Genomic DNA, 15,512 nt, shown 5'->3' on the forward strand with positions numbered 1-15,512 from the left:
TCGAACCAAATACTTTCGTGAGTACTCGGGAGTTTCCCCCTCATCACCGACCATTTTGTGACATTAAACATATTATCAAAATAAATGTATGTTTCCTAAATACCATTAAATCCTTCAAGTAACAATACTCATCGTGAGATATTACGCTGCCACAAGCAACTAAGAGGTATTCACAGGTGTTCAAATCAATCACGGTCAATGATCGACAACGATCTGAATCACGGGTCCTTCGGGTTGAGCTCCACCATTCTTTACGCGTAATGTAATATTACATGGCATACGATTATTTTATGACAAACGTGTATGTACTGTACTAATAAGTTATACCCGAGTTACAAATGCATTTTTTTATACATACATGTCATTATAATATTCAAAGACATCAATATGACATTATTTCATATACCCATTCTAAAAGCGGAAGTACAGGAACATTCTTCGGAAACGTTGCCTTAAACTGCCTTCAGTAAATGCAGAATGTTTAGTAAGGGTTTATAAAGCAGAAGCCAAAGGGTCGGCTCTCATATTACAGGCGATTTTCCAGAATGCCTCAATGACCTTCCGGGCCTCCCAGGAAAGAAATGAACAGACAATCCAGCCAGAACCACTCATTTTTATTGGACAACAATTTACAATATGTGGAGTCTTCACTTTTTTGTGTTTTTAAAATGTTACAACTTCAATAATCTACTGACAATTAACCCTCCTTGGATTTGCGTAGTACAAGTCAAAACCTAGCATTCAAAATGTCTTCGTATTGCAGACAGACCTTAAAAATATTACACTTATTTACAAAGTTTTGTGAGAACGGGGGGGGGGGGGGGGGGAAGAGTGGAAGGAAGGGGGTGGGGTGAGGGGGTGGGATCAGGATAGAGGGGCAGGGGTTCGGTCACCTACACCGTTGCCTCTATAATGAGACAAGCCTTTAAAACTCATGGAATTTTAAAATAAGTGCACGTATCAAGGGAGGACTACTCCTCAACGCCAGCGACGGGAGGGAGAGTTTGACCTGCAAGAGAAAAGGGGACAGGGCATTACTGAGCACGCCCGGCACGCCATCCAATAGCAGCAGCGTCAACATTCAAAAGCAGTCACACAGACACTGAGCACTTCAGACGTACTAGGACAGATGAAAGTTAAAGAAATCAGGAGACAGTCATTTCTGCACCAGAGACCACAGATCATTCTGCCGCCCCAGAGTGTGCTCTGTAGGGGGCACTATGGATACTCTTCCTCCTACAATGAAAATAGCGCTACGTGGGGATTTCTTTTAAAAGTACAATTTTCTTTTTATAGTTAAAAAGGTGACTTGTTTCTTAGTCAAACAACAATAGATTGCACAAACTGTCGTTAGTAAACTCAGATGGAAAAGCACTGGCTACACAAGATTTCAAGACACAGAAAAACACAAGGATAGTTGTGAAAAGGAATATATAAAAAATTGGATACTACCTTGATGGCGACTTAGACTTGTGTTTGCGGCTTGCCTTCTTACCAGACTTGTGAGATTTTTCCGTCGATCTTGAACGACTACGTTTAGACTTTTTGGATTTCTTTTCCTTGCTAATCTGAGGGGTAGGAGACCTGCTCCTGCTCGTTTCCGAGTCGGACGACTTCCTGCTGTGCTTACCCGACCCTCTCCTACTGCTAGCTTTGCTATCCTGCCGGGAGAGCTTGGCAGGCTCGCCGTGGGAGTCCGTGTGCTCGCTCTCCTTCCTCCTCTTAGACCTGCCGTTCCTCTCCTCCTGCACCGTGGAGCTACTCTCCCTCTCCTGCCTCCTCTCCTTCTCTCTCTCCTTCTCCTTGGCTTTCTGCTTCTCCTTCTTCCTCTCTGACTCCTTCTCCTTTTTCTTCCTGTCTTTCTCGCGGCTGCGGCTCCTGTCCTTGCTCGCCGCTTTCTGCTTGTGCCGGCTGCGGTCGCGGCTGCGTTTGCGCTCCCGGCTGCTCCGCCGGCGGTCCCGGCTGCGGCTGCGGCTGCCCCTGTCCTTGGACCTGCTCTTGCGCCCCCTGCTGGAGCGGCGCTGGCGGGAGCGGGAGCGGTTCCTCCTGCGGGTGTCGCTGCGGGCGCGGCTCCCCCGCCTCCTCTCGCGGGCCTTGTCGCGCTCCGCGCCGTTGCCGTGGCGCCGGCGCGCGCTCCGGCTGCGGCTCCGGCTGCGGGGCCGCGCCCGTCTGGAGCCCGAGCGGCTGCTACGCCGCCTCTTCCTCCGCGGCGGGGAGGAGGAGGAGCGGGACGAGCTGCGGGAGGAGCCCGAGGACGAGGACGAGGAGGACGAGGAGTGGCTGGAGGAGCTGCTGGAGCTGGAGCGCGAGCTGGCGCTGCGGGCCTCGCTGGGCGTGGCGCTGCCGCTCCCTCCGCCCGGCCCCGCCCGCTCCCGCCCGGGGCCCACCCGCCTGACCTCGCTGACCTCTGGCTCGCTGCGGGACCGCCGCCTCTCTGCAGCCGGCTGCACCTCCCTCTCCCTCACTTCCTGTTTCTCAGGGCTGCCTGCCTGCTCCTCCTCACTGTCCCCCCTGTCCCCTGGATCCACCTCATCTGGGGGAGAAACACAGCATAAAAAAAAGCTTCAGTTACGATTCATTTCAATTCTTTTTTTTAATAAAGCAATGCCTATTTTGCCAGGTTGTGAGTTATTTTTACCATAGCATTGTTTTTGCATTTGCCCTAGCTTGTTTGAGAACTTCCCAGTCTAAAAGTAACACTTGGAACTAATCTGCTTGCTCTGCACAGTCCTCCAGACAGGCTTAATGACAAGTGACAATTAAGTATATTATAGTGCTGCAGTAGCTAAACAAAGCTGGCTAAGCTCAGCCAACATTAGATTCAAGAGTGGCATCTGAAACTTCATCATGCTACACAATGAGTTAATAGATCAAGTGATACTCATGTGTATTTTACTAGTTATGGATCTGATGCTTTAACTTGTGGAAGAACATATGCAGTCGTAAGTCGCTTTGGATTAAAAGTGTCTGCCAAATGACTAAAATGTAAAAAATGTACTCTTTACCTAAAGAGTTACTCGATGAGCAAAAGCCAGAATCTTGATGTATAGAGGCGCAGGCATCAAGCTTGAGATTTTTGACATACAGACAATATCCCAATAAATCCATTATAGCATGTTTTACAAAGGCTACAGGCTAACTGCCTCCAAGTCATCTAGTAAAGCTTTCATTTGTCAACCAAAAAAATCGCTGGGTTTTCACCTGAAAGCCAAGATGGCATTTCACTGACTTTTCACCACAAAAAATGTTCCGTGGGTAACAATATAGTTTTTGCATTTCTTCCACGTTGTTCCTTGAAATGTATGTTGGCATTATCAAAACACTTTATTACTGAAGGCCCAAATGAAAAGTTAGTTACAGGATAATGTAAGGCTTGCTGTTGGCTAGAACGAATGGTATCTGATCACCAGCAACAATCTTATTTTTTGCAGCAGCTGGCCTAATAGTATGGGTGGCACCATCTTGAAGGAATGTTTTCTGGCTAGAGTGGGCAGGGCTTAGGAACGGTTTCTCAATGAAGCTAAAAATATCTTTCTTTCAGTAGCTACACTGGCATTTCTAAATTTACATTTTAGTTTAAAAACAGCCAAAAAGAAACAGCGTTCCTGAGTTGTCTTCACTGTTGCAGATGAAACCGATGTTTGAAACTGCCAGCTGAGGACCTGAGAAGCATCCATTTCTAGAGAAACGAGACTCTGATGACTGCACAGTTGTGCATCTGAGCCTTCTTTCTGTCCTGGTTAGATCCAGTTTTGTCTCTTCTTTCAAGACAGTAGTGCACTATATGAAATCTTCAGTTTCTTGCCAATCTGGCACATCTCTCAAAACTGCCTGACTTGAACTTGCCAGAAATGCCAGGGTATTAGACAGCGTAGCAACTGAAAGATATTTTGTAACTTCATTAAACAAGGCAATTGTTTTCAGCTGCCCTTTATGTAATGGGAGAGTGTTTTTAGTACACTGGGGTAATGGCTGCTGAACACAAGGCTTTACAATCATTACCAATTTCAAACTTCAAACAGTAATAGTAATTTGTAAGGTTATCAATGTCTTGGCCATATTTTATTTTTGAATCAATGTAATGCTACCTTGGTGAATCAATTCCTTTCAGCAACATGAAAATTACTGTGATTACAAATTTGAAAATGGTAGTGTATATGGGAGAGAGACATTTGGGTAAATGTATTTACTTACTAAATAAATGTAAATGTAAAAATGGGAACAGGGAAAGAAGGGAGGGCTAAAAGATTGCTATGGCTGACAGTGGTGCCACGTCCACACCTCTTCACATGAGCGCCCACCCCAAAAAGGCAAGGCACCAGCTCCATTTCTGGCCAAGGAAACTTCTCGCCCCCTACCAGACATGGTCGAGCCCCCCTCACCGTGCACACGCGGTCCCTCCTGCGTGTATCTCTCCTGCTGCTGCTGCAGCTCCCTCTCCTGGCGGCGGAAGGCATCCTGTTTTTGGCGGATGCGATGGCGCAGCTCCTCCTCGTCCGTGTCGGACGACTCCGAACCCCAGGCGCTGCGCTCCTCCTCCTCCTCCTCGCTCTCGTCCGAGCCGTAATCCCCCAGTCCCCCTGCGGCAACAAAGCCCCGGCCCTTTAAAACAGACCGGCGCAACACGGGCACTGCTACTCCCACATCCACCCCCTACCCCCAGCCCCGGCTGTCTACAACCATGCACTCAACCCCACTCACATAAAAGCCCCACTCGCTGTAAGCATGCTTCTAGTTAAACAGTATAGAGAGACAAGTACTGCAGGGGGGAAAGCCTGACCCGAATTGAGCCACTCAGCCGGCCAACAAGGACGCTGCGGACGTCAAGCTCAAATGCAGGGTGGGGCTGTCAGAACAATCAATAAGGCAGTCTAGGAGAGCGAAGACGGCGAGCCTGCTCTTAAACCACCCCCCCACCCCCCCACCCCCACCCCCACCCTCCCATATGCACGGGCGGGGTCACACTCACCGAGGCCGGTCAGAGAAGCCAGTGCACTTGACTGTGCCAGCTGTTTGGCAGGAGCTTTGATTCACATCAACAACAGGAACAACATGTTAAAACATACAGCCACCATTTTCAAAGGCATGAGTCTAGAGAAGGGGGGAAGTTGGGGCACAGATAAAGCGCACCGCGCGGCGCTGCCTTTACAAAGGAGAGAAGAGAAGGTTAGCAAACAGTCCTCCTCACATGCAGATCACAGCCCATTTCACCGCCTGCGGCACTCTGCACTACAAGCACTTTCCTCCTAAGTGCACCCAGGGGCCAGTTAGTGGCACAAGGCTCAACCAGTCACAGTCACAAAAAAGGAAAAAAGGAGAAAAAAAAAAAAAAAGATAAAAAAAAAAAAACTTCTCCAGGATCAGGAAATAGGCTCCTCACTTTGCCTGCTTGGGGCTTTTCATCTCAGTTCTTTCTGTATGCCAGTTTCTGTCCATTGCATTAGCAGCAGGAAAAATGGCTGACAAAGTCACTCTAATTCTGCTGCACAGTACACAGTAGGCCAATGAAGACCAGAGCTGTTTTACAAAAGATGGAAAAGATGAATCAAATTACTTCAGGTTTGAATACAGGGTTAAAAGTCTATGTTTACATTTGAGTGGTGAGGATGAGGTTTGTTGTACAGGGATGAGGTCGGTGTCTGTCTGTTGGTCGCCCAGGGAACTGACCTTTAGTTGCCTTGCGGTGGGTCTCTTTGGCCACCTGGTGGATCTCCTCATTGGTGACCTCCAACAACACTTCCGTCAGAAGGGTTTTGGTCAAAATCATCTGTTGAAATCAGCAAGAAGAGACAGTTTTTCCTCCCTAAGCTTCAATCTACTTGAGTGACCAAAGAATAACCAGAACTAAGCAGCCAATCACAGGGTACACATGGAACACGTGACAAACACTGACCAGTTGGAACTCTCTCTCCTCCTCAGTCATCTCTGGCTCACTCTGTTCTTCCACAGGAGAGGGACTACGGCTCACAAATTCCTTCTTTCTCATGGGAGCTCGCACCTCCTCTTCCTCCTCCTCTTCATGCTCCTCGTCCTCCTCGTCACTGTCCTGTATGACAACGGTCCCCAACTTTTACACTTCAAGGTCCACAAAGATGGTCCTACAAAATGTTTAACTAGGAACAACAGGTGACCATGACTTGAAATTTACATTATCGTCGAAAGAAGCAAGCCTGAAGTGCAATTTCATATACAGTGGAATCTACAGTGCAGTATTTGGACATAGGTACAATGATAAATGAAATAAAGCACTTACTATGCGATAAAGTGCACTGTCACTTAACACCTAGAGGTGCATGAAGGAATTATTTTCTCTTTTCATACTTAGGCCCCGCATTTCAGGGGACCAAAAGTATATGGACAGTTTGCTTCTCGACGGTTTCTGATTAATCGGTTGTATTCAATCGTTTCCTTAGTGCAGGTATAAAGCTTTGATTGCACTCAGTCTGTTATGGTCGGTTATATGTGCATTCAGTCCATGTGGGTCACCAGTAGCATTTCCAGCGTACACGCCACGCAACCCAGAAGACAACCTTCAAGCAACACTTACAAATTTGCTTTTACGAGGCAGTCTAGGTCCGTCGCCTTCCTCCTCTGTCAAATTGCCCTCTCTCTCCTCGTCTTTGGCCATTTCTGCTCTCTGTCTCTCCATCCTCTCCTTCTCCAGCTTCTTCTGCTTCTCTCTGTCCATCTTCTCCAGGCCCTCCCTGATCCACGCTGGCAGAGTGCGCCGCTTCACCGCATCTGGAGCACGACGTGGAGGACAGGGTTAAACACTGTGTGCGCGTGCACGTGTGTGGATGTGCTTGAGTGAGTGTGCTTGTGTATCTGCCTGCGTGGGTGAGCGCGGGGGTGTTTGAGCACGTGTGCCTGTGTGTGCCTGTGCCTGTGTCTTGCGTATGAATGAGTGTATTGTACATTGGCGAGTTCAGCATGGCTTTTGGCAGATGGTATCAGTTCAGTGGCAGCACATCCAATCCTTGATCACTACCATTAGAGAAACAAGCTGTACCAGAGCAGAGCAGCTGTATCCGGACTGACTCACCCAGAGCTGGGGGCTCCTGCTTGGGCAGCTGCATAGGGGACCTCTGACGTTCTCGGAAAGCCGGGGGTCTGTCCCGCCTATTCTGGGGGGGGCCCTGCTGCCAGTACGGAGGGTGGAACCCTGTAGAGGGGGGTCCAAAAGCGGCAGCCCCGTGCTGGTGACAGAAGAGGACTCTGAATCAGTAAAGCTACAGCCCATAGTTTCTGCTTTAGCATACTTACTTTTCAAGGTCAAATTCCTACAAATTCAGAAATGCATAAAAACTGCACAGCAGGCTATGACCAGAGGTGCTCAACATCAATTATACAACATTCTTCTCTGTAGTAAGTGTGATCCAGGGCATATAATTTAGAGCAAACAAAGCTCAACTACATGATGTCCAGAATTAAAACAATAATAATACTATCAATAAAAAAGTACTTTAAAATAGAGGCATATATAACCATGTGGAGTTAGATACGTCCAGGCATAAGCAGTGCTCTGTACCTGGTAGTCAAACTGGTTGACGGCCATGGGGGCCATGGAGAAGCTGTCGGGGGGGTTTGAGAAGCCGTGGCTGTTCTGAGGGAATGCCCCATGCAGGGCATCAGACCCAAACTCCAGACTGTCCTGACTGTTGCTGTCCTCCGATGGGGGGGCCACTTCCATGGGCCCGGGCCCAGGGGGAATCCAGGCCTGATCAGGGGGTGGGGGAGGGGGCTGTCCGTGCATTCCCCACTCTGTGGAAGGACGGGGGAGGGGGACAATTGGGGTAAAATAGCCTGGTCAGTAACAGTAACGTCCTCAAAGAAAAACAGCTCATCACACAGCGCTTTATTAATACGCATGCATAAAAGAAAAAATGCTATTTGAGAGATGTCCAGACTCTTGCAGAAATGTGATGCTTATTTAATGAGCCAGTGATTTACACCAAGAAAACCATGGGTAGAGAGAGTCCACCAAATCAAAACGTACCTGTATAGCGCAATTTCATGAACAACCGCCACAATGTGTTTTACAGAAAACACAGGCCTAAACCGCCACAAGAACCTAGGGCAATAGTGGCAAGAAAAACCCCCCTCCAACCAGGGGTCCATGGGTTTCCACTGCAGCACTTCCAAACACCATGCCTGGCACTAAAGATTGCCAGCTGTCATCAGTTAGACTTCTGCCCCTGGGTCACAGGGGAGTGCATGTACAGCACTATAGCTGTCCCCTCACGCAGATGCAGTGAGTTCAAAGGCACAATTCAAAATTGTGATACGGGTAAAAGGTAGAAGAAAAAAGCTAAAATTGTTCAAAAGGGCAGATTTAATTAAATGGACAAAGAAAAAAGAAAAAAATAACTCTCTCACCTGGCTGCCACATCCGATTGAATGATGGGTCATTCTGGAAGTTTCCATGGTTGTTTGGCACTGGCTCCAGGTTCTGGACCTCTTGCCCATTCGGCTGAAGGGGCTGCTGGTCCACTGGGGCGCCTGTTGATTCTTTCTGAGCAATCCAGGCTTGGGCTAGTGCCGCCCAGTCCACCTGGCCTGAAGCCATAGACACAGAGACCCTCAGAAAATCACAATACCAGGCCTGTGTGGTTACTGAAACTCATTCCACCAATGACTCATTCACCTGACCAACAATAATTTCAGAGGGGGGTTATTTTGGCTCATGTTTATGATTGGGGCTAGTTTTCTTGTTGTCCAGAATGATAGTGTGAATACCTGGTGAGCAGCTTTAGATGAGTAACTGACTTATCTGTGGGCTCTTCTGTGCATGCATATGTTAGTAGCTGATGTGAGCTACTTGTGTGTAGTCGAACGCAACAGCCTGCCATTAGCTGGAGAAGATACCTTGGTTAGGATCTGCAGGAGACCCCTCACCTGGATCCTGTTGGTGTTGAAAGGACTGCATCCACTGCTGCTGGCTCAAAGGCCACTGTGGCCAGGGCTGTCCACCCTGATCCCACATCTCTCCTTACGGTTCTTGCAGCTGGGATCTGCAAACGACAACAAGAAGAGAAAATGACAAAAGGTTTATGAAGGTATAATTGATAAACTCCCAGTTTTGCATTGAGTTATTCATAAAAATGCAGCTGCCTTGAGAGCAATAGGATTCACATTGGAAATTAACCATTTGGGTGTAAGCAAAAGGTTATAATGAAGCAATATTGTTATTAGTAGTATTATAATGTGAAATTTTCATTGAATGTGGATAAGTCAAAATGCCTTCTTCAGGCCAACAGAAGTCAGATTTTGCTACAAATTCATTACTGCCTACTGGAGTGGCACTAATCACCTTTTAGGATGACTGAAGTTACATGTGGAATATTTTTTATAACTCGGGAAACATACAGGAGCAATTAAAAACTAACAATCCAGTCAAGAGTGCAAGTACACCTTCCAGGAGTCTGGGGTCTCCACATTGTGGTCCAAGGTGTGTTTACCTGGGCAACTTACTGAACCTTTGGTTAAGACCCAGATCACTCACGTTTAGACTTCCAAACTGCACATGTATATTATACTTGTGAGCTCTACACAGCTACATTATTTAAGGCAAGCCGAAATACAGGGAATATTAAACGTCTTCAGCTTTAACCCATCTTCCAGATTTTCGGATTGGTCATATGCATTTTATTTTTTCCAGTGCGTTTACAGATAACTGGAATTTGAGGGCGCAGTATTTTAATGTCAGCGTGCGCTTTCTAGCTATGTTTAGAAACTAGCGTTAAAATCCATTAGCTACGCCAGGAGAACCAGTGGCAAGAAGACGAGAAAGCATTTGCTGCCCAGGGCTTGTTTGTCACCACCGATTTACCCCATCAACACCGACGCTCAAGTTACCTTCAAGTTAGTGATCGTGAGCCAACGTTATCTACTAAAAAGGGGAACAAGCTGCATATTTAGCTAGTCACACAAGTAACTCTGTCGTCAGTAAAATGTGAAAATATTTAATATAACGTTGATTGGCCAGTTATAACGATATAGTCGCGCTAGCTAATCAGTTGGCTAGCTAAATAGAACGTGGCTTAGCTATCCAACTTATTTCAGATTCACTGCCGAAAACTGGTTACCAAGCTATTCAACCCTTCGATGTGAAACATCAACATTAACGTTAAAGGAACATTAGCTAGAGGTAGCTAACTTACGTAGTCTAATGTTAGTCAAGATACAGTAGCCATTAACCTGTGATCGATGCAATTATACAGAGTAAATTATGCTACGAGTATCGTTTGCTAGCAAGCGATCTCTAGAATGTGTCCGAGTAATGCAATGTTGCTAGCCACCTAAAATTCAGACAAACTCCCGTTCGTGTAGCTTATTGCTACCCCATTCGGGGCCTCGCCGGCGCATAATAAATAAAACAGACCAGTTAAAGTTGAACATCTTTACCTTTGAACTGATATATTTGCACTTGTTAGCATGCAACTGCAAATGTACGTATTCGACTATCGTTCTATATAGTTATAAAGAGATACGATTTTTTTCAAATACGAGCTCGATGTATTGCTCCCACCTCCTCCAAGCCGCTTCTTCTCCGCCTTGCAGACAAGATGGCGGCAAGAATGCTTCGACCCGGAAACGAAAACGGAAAGGAAATACCCTGACCTCCTGTCCCCAGCCCCCATTGACAATCGATACACGTAGTTAGCATATGTTGTTTATTTTCATGAAATGTGAAAACTTGTTTTGCATTGGTTGCAACTTTACTTGGGGCGCGTAGACCACACCTATGTATCAAACAACTCGTTCACCTACATTAAAATGTAAACAAACATACAGGTTAGCTTGCATAGTTAGCTAGTTACAATGATGGTTACAAGCATAGCCACTGAACTGGGGTCCAAGTTACCCATTTATGATGAATATAAATGATACTACTGATAATGATTATAAGAACTGTCAGCTGTCTTCGAAGGCAACTGACTTTGCAGGCATTAACGGAGCAGGCAGCTGCCTCCTTAATGGGACTTAATGGTACTGACTGTACCGCGTTGGGACAGTAGCCTACAGGCAATGTTGTTTGGGTCATAACGTGCAAACCTTTTTAATTTCACTCATTGAATGCCTAACTTCAATATCCCCCACATAAAATAGCACCCACAATATGTAAAAATATATTTTCATGTAAAACAAGCAATGTGTAGGAGACTGTAATGTGTAAGAGAATGACAAAACAAAAAACTAAACATTTTGAATGTTATGCTAAATACATGCTTTATTATTCTGTGCATTTAAATGATAAGGACTGGCCACCTGTCCAGGGTGTATTCCTGCCTTTCGCCCAATGTATGCTGGGATAGGCTCCAGCCCCCCTGCGACCCTGTTCAGGATAATGAATTAATTAATTTAAATTACATTACATTATTGGCATTTGGCAGACGCTCTTATCCAGAGCGACGTACAACAAAGTGCATACCCATAACCAGGGATAAGTTCGCTGAAAGACCCTAGAGGTAAGTACAATTTCAACTGCTACCTGTACAACAAAGATAAGGACAAGGGGCTTTTTTTTTTTTTTTTTTTTTTGAACAAACAAACAAACAGAGCAAAAGTCACCAAAGTTAACTATCCAAACACTGCTTACCTAGCCAACTAAAAATACTGATACACAAAGCAGTCACAGAGACAACAATTAAGGTTCACAGGGAGGTAGGGAGGGATGGGGAGAGGTGCTGCTTGAAGAGGTGCGTCTTCAGCTTGCGCTTGAAGGTGGGGAGAGATTCTATAGTTCTGACCTCAACGGGGAGTTCGTTCCACCACCGTGGAGCCAGAACAGACAGTAGTCGTGAGCGTGAGGTGGAGGTTCTGAGAGGGGGAGGTGCCAAGCGGCCTGTGGAGGCTGAACGAAGAGGTCTGGCAGGGGTGTAGGGTCTGATGATTTTTTGCAGATAAGCTGGGGAAGACCCTTTAACTGCTTGGAAGGCTAGCACCAATGTTTTGAATTTGATGCGAGCCATGACAGGCAGCCAGTGGAGGGAAGTAAGCAGGGGGTTGACGTGTGAGTATTTGGGAAGGTTGAAGACCAGACGAGCTGCTGCTAAATGATAAATAACTGCATTACAATTATTTAAAATACACTATTGATGGTTAGTTATTAGTAGGCCTTATGAAGGTCAATAAAATTTGTGTTTCTAATGAAGTTAGAACAGGCTAGCCAGTTTGAGGAAATTATACCCAAGCTTAATGTGAGTGAACTGCATGTTACACAGTAACTGAACAAATTTAAATCTTGCTTGAAATTTCTTTTTCTGTAAACGCTGGCCTTCTTAAGATTTTGTGATGTATTTCCCCATACGGAAAATAAATACATTCAAAATACGCATTTGTAGAAATTGACAATTTCATATATTCCATCCATCCATCCATTATCTGAACCCGCTTATCCTGATCAGGGTCGCAGGGGGGCTGGAGCCTATCCCAGCATACATTGGGCGAAAGGCAGGAATACACCCTGGACAGGTCGCCAGTCCATCGCAGGGCACACACACCATTCACTCACACACTCATACCTACGGGCAATTTAGACTCTCCAATCAGCCTAACCTGCATGTCTTTGGACTGTGGGAGGAAACCGGAGTACCCGGAGAAAAGCCACGCAGACACGGGGAGAACATGCAAACTCCGCACAGAGAGGCCCCGGCCGACGGGGATTCGAACCCAGGACCTCCTTGCTGTGAGGCAGCAGTGCTACCCACTGCACCATCCGTGCTGCCCTCAATTTCATATATTCAGAAATGTATTTCCAATGTATTTATCAAACACATTTATGCATAGTATTCCAAATGTATATGAAAATGCAATGCAAATACATTTTGATTGCATATGCAAGGTGACACCAATAGGAAAAGCTTTGTAAAAGGCAGTTCTGTCTTGCCAACTGGTCAGGATTTTTGTGAGGTAATGTCATTGTGTTGTCGACCAGGGCTTAATTCAGCAAATAATCAGTCAAGCAAGTTCTTCACCTCAAAATCTGGGGTCACATACGTTTGTGTGAGGTTGGATGGGTAGTGATGAGTAATAACTAGGGTCTCCATATGTCCCCAAAGCAGTTTTCTCACCTGCATTTCAGTCATCCCTCAGCATGAGGTCAGTTGATCCTCCTTGCGCACCCACAGTCATCCATGTTAATAAGTAAATTGCCACTTTTATGATTAATAACGACAAAGATCATCCCACACTGTCACATACTGCATTCAGTGTAGTTAGTAGAACCACAAGACATATCCGCCATAGCATGTTTTAAAAAAAAACGTTTTTATTCTTCTCACCGGGTTTCCTTAATTAAACTGTTGTGTTTGGCCTAGTAAACAGAGTGATGGAGCTAGTGGGATGTCACAGCCCAAAAGGACGGTTGTTTTGTCAATTATTTCTTGCCAAAAATGTTTTATGGGTGTGCAGTAGCCTACCAAATGGCATGAAGATAGTTAACCAGAGTGTTTTATGTGCATTGTGAACAGATATCTGAGTCTGTAAATCCCATTTTACACATCCTTTGCCTTGTAAAGTGTACTGTGAATTACCTGATACTGAATGAGATGCATGTTGATGTTTAATGTTAATTCTTATTCTTGCAGGTTTCTGTCCAGAAGTCAAATTGTGGAGTGAGAGATAAATCTTGCTCCCACTTTTTATTCCTGGTATAGGATTACTTCTGACTCAGATTTCAGCATTATTCAATATATTTTTGACAATGCTTTTTTTGGGAGAAGATATGCTAATCACCTCTGATACCAATGGAGGACAATCATAATTGATGGCTGTAATGTTGCCTTTAATTTTAATGGAAGATTTGAGTTGTAAGAATTCCAGAAAATGTTTACTCCCTCTGGACCACATTATATACACTGTTTGCTTTATTAGGTATTTATGACTCTTTTTTTTACTTCTACTGCTGTAGCCTATCCACTTTTGCGTTGCGTTATGATGCGTTGTGTGTTCAGAGATGCCCTGCTGTATACCACTGTTGTAATGTCTGGTTATTTGCGTTACTGTCACCTTCCTGTCAGCTTTGACCAGTCTGGCCAATCTCTCATTAACAAGGCGTTTCTGTCTGCAGAACTGCTGCTCACTGGATTTCATTTTAGTTTTTGCACCACTCTTTGCAAACTCTAGAAATGAAAATCCCATGAGATCAGCAGTTCCTGAGATACTCAAACCACCTTGTCTGCCACCAACAATCATTCCAAGTCCCTTAGATCACGTTTTCCCCATTCTGATGGTTGATGTGAATGTTGTGGTTTTCCAATCAAAAAGATTTCCAGACTTTGTTCAGAACTTATTTAAGGCAATATGGTTTGAGACTTAATACGTCTCAAAGGGGGTAAATGTTGGAAATAATACGTTGAAATGTAATACATCATATATCTGTATAGTAATATGTACCTAATATGCACTCATATCAGAAGCCATATTAATGTGATAATCAATGTGAACAATGTGATTGGTAGCCACAAATGTGAAATCAATATATGCACTCATGATTGGTAAAATGCACTTAGATACAGATAAATGTGATAAATAGACATGCATAGACAACATATATCCATATAAATGTGTGAAAGTATATTGCTGTATCAAGCCACTCACTGTTAGGTATTCACTGAGTCTTATTTCCACTGTCTGTATGAAAAACATTAAAGACATTCTGAACAAAGTCTGGAAATCTTTTTGATTGGAAAACCACAACATGAACATTAACTGAAGCTCCTGACCCTCATCTACATGATTGTATGAATTGCACGGCTGTCACACAATTGGCTGATTAGATAATCGCATGAATAAGTAGGTGTAATGATGTAAAAATGTTCTTAGTGAGTGTTAATATAAATGTATTGTGACACCTTTTTCAATCCACCAGTTGTTCAATATTTTTGGTGAGCAGAAAGTCAGGGGTATTCCAAGTGGGAGTATGTATGAGCTGCCAAATCTGTAGCCCCTACTCCAAGTATACTCAAATCTGCACAACCCTGGAACTGTGATACATCCAATCAAATCCAAATGAAATACGTTTATTCCCCTGATAGAAGTTAATCTTCATCTTATCAGTCCGCAATACCCTTTTCCAGAACTGTGGTCGCTCTTTTAAGTTCTTGGCAAACTGTAACCTGGCCATCACAAAGAGCGTTTTCTGATCTTTCACATAGGTTTGGAGATTTTTCTTTATTATGTAGAGAATTCTTCTGTCATCAGTTTTGGAGGACTTCCTTGGCATTCCAGTCCCTTTGCGATTATTAAACTCACCAGTGCTCTATTTCTTCTTAATTATGTTCCAAACAGCTAATTTTGCCAAGCCTAGGGTCTGTCTTCTACTATTTTATTCTTGGTTCAGTCTGATAATGGCTTCTTTGACTTTCACGAGCACAACTTTGGTCCTCATGTTGATAAACAGGTGCTGAGAGCTCTTATACCTGCATTAAGGAGGCAATTAAACACACCTGAGCAGTGTGATGAGCAGATTAGTCTTTAAAAGGCCCGAAAGTAGTATGCTATTACATTTT

General features: G+C 44.8%; 1 protein-coding gene across 4 annotated transcripts; it reads right to left on the bottom strand.

Annotated features, from left to right (window-relative positions):
- Positions 1 to 598: 598 nt before the first annotated feature.
- pnisr (PNN-interacting serine/arginine-rich protein) lies at positions 599 to 10,636 on the bottom strand. 4 transcript variants are annotated; one of them, XM_061256872.1, is made up of 12 exons: positions 10,529 to 10,636; positions 8,896 to 9,011; positions 8,377 to 8,556; positions 7,529 to 7,761; positions 7,043 to 7,196; positions 6,548 to 6,741; positions 5,894 to 6,046; positions 5,668 to 5,767; positions 4,970 to 5,023; positions 4,383 to 4,580; positions 1,453 to 2,533; positions 599 to 1,009 (listed from the first exon to the last, which is right to left on the bottom strand). In XM_061256872.1, the coding sequence occupies exons 2-12, from the start codon at positions 8,981 to 8,983 to the stop codon at positions 979 to 981; spliced, it is 2,466 nt and encodes an 821-aa protein (XP_061112856.1). In that variant the 5' UTR covers positions 8,984 to 9,011; positions 10,529 to 10,636; the 3' UTR covers positions 599 to 978. The 4 variants fall into 4 exon arrangements, with proteins under 4 accessions (XP_061112856.1, XP_061112840.1, XP_061112848.1 ...); XM_061256856.1 differs by having other exon boundaries at positions 8,866 to 9,011; XM_061256864.1 differs by having other exon boundaries at positions 10,405 to 10,564.
- Positions 10,637 to 15,512: the final 4,876 nt, after the last annotated feature.

The sequence above is a fragment of the Conger conger genome, chromosome 1 (genome assembly GCF_963514075.1).
Source record: "Conger conger chromosome 1, fConCon1.1, whole genome shotgun sequence".
Lineage (NCBI taxonomy): Eukaryota > Metazoa > Chordata > Actinopteri > Anguilliformes > Congridae > Conger > Conger conger.

Excerpts from the sequence above, each read along its gene's own strand:
- pnisr (XM_061256856.1), bottom strand. The coding sequence starts at position 8,983 with ATGTGGGATCAGGGTGGACAGCCCTGGCCACAGTGGCCTTTGAGCCAG. Across the intron at positions 6,047-6,547 it reads TGCCTCGTAAAAGCAAATTT|GACAGTGACGAGGAGGACGA; the intron begins GTAAGTGTTGCT and ends GTTGTCATACAG. Across the intron at positions 5,024-5,667 it reads CCACCGCAAGGCAACTAAAG|CTCCTGCCAAACAGCTGGCA; the intron begins GTCAGTTCCCTG and ends TGTGAATCAAAG.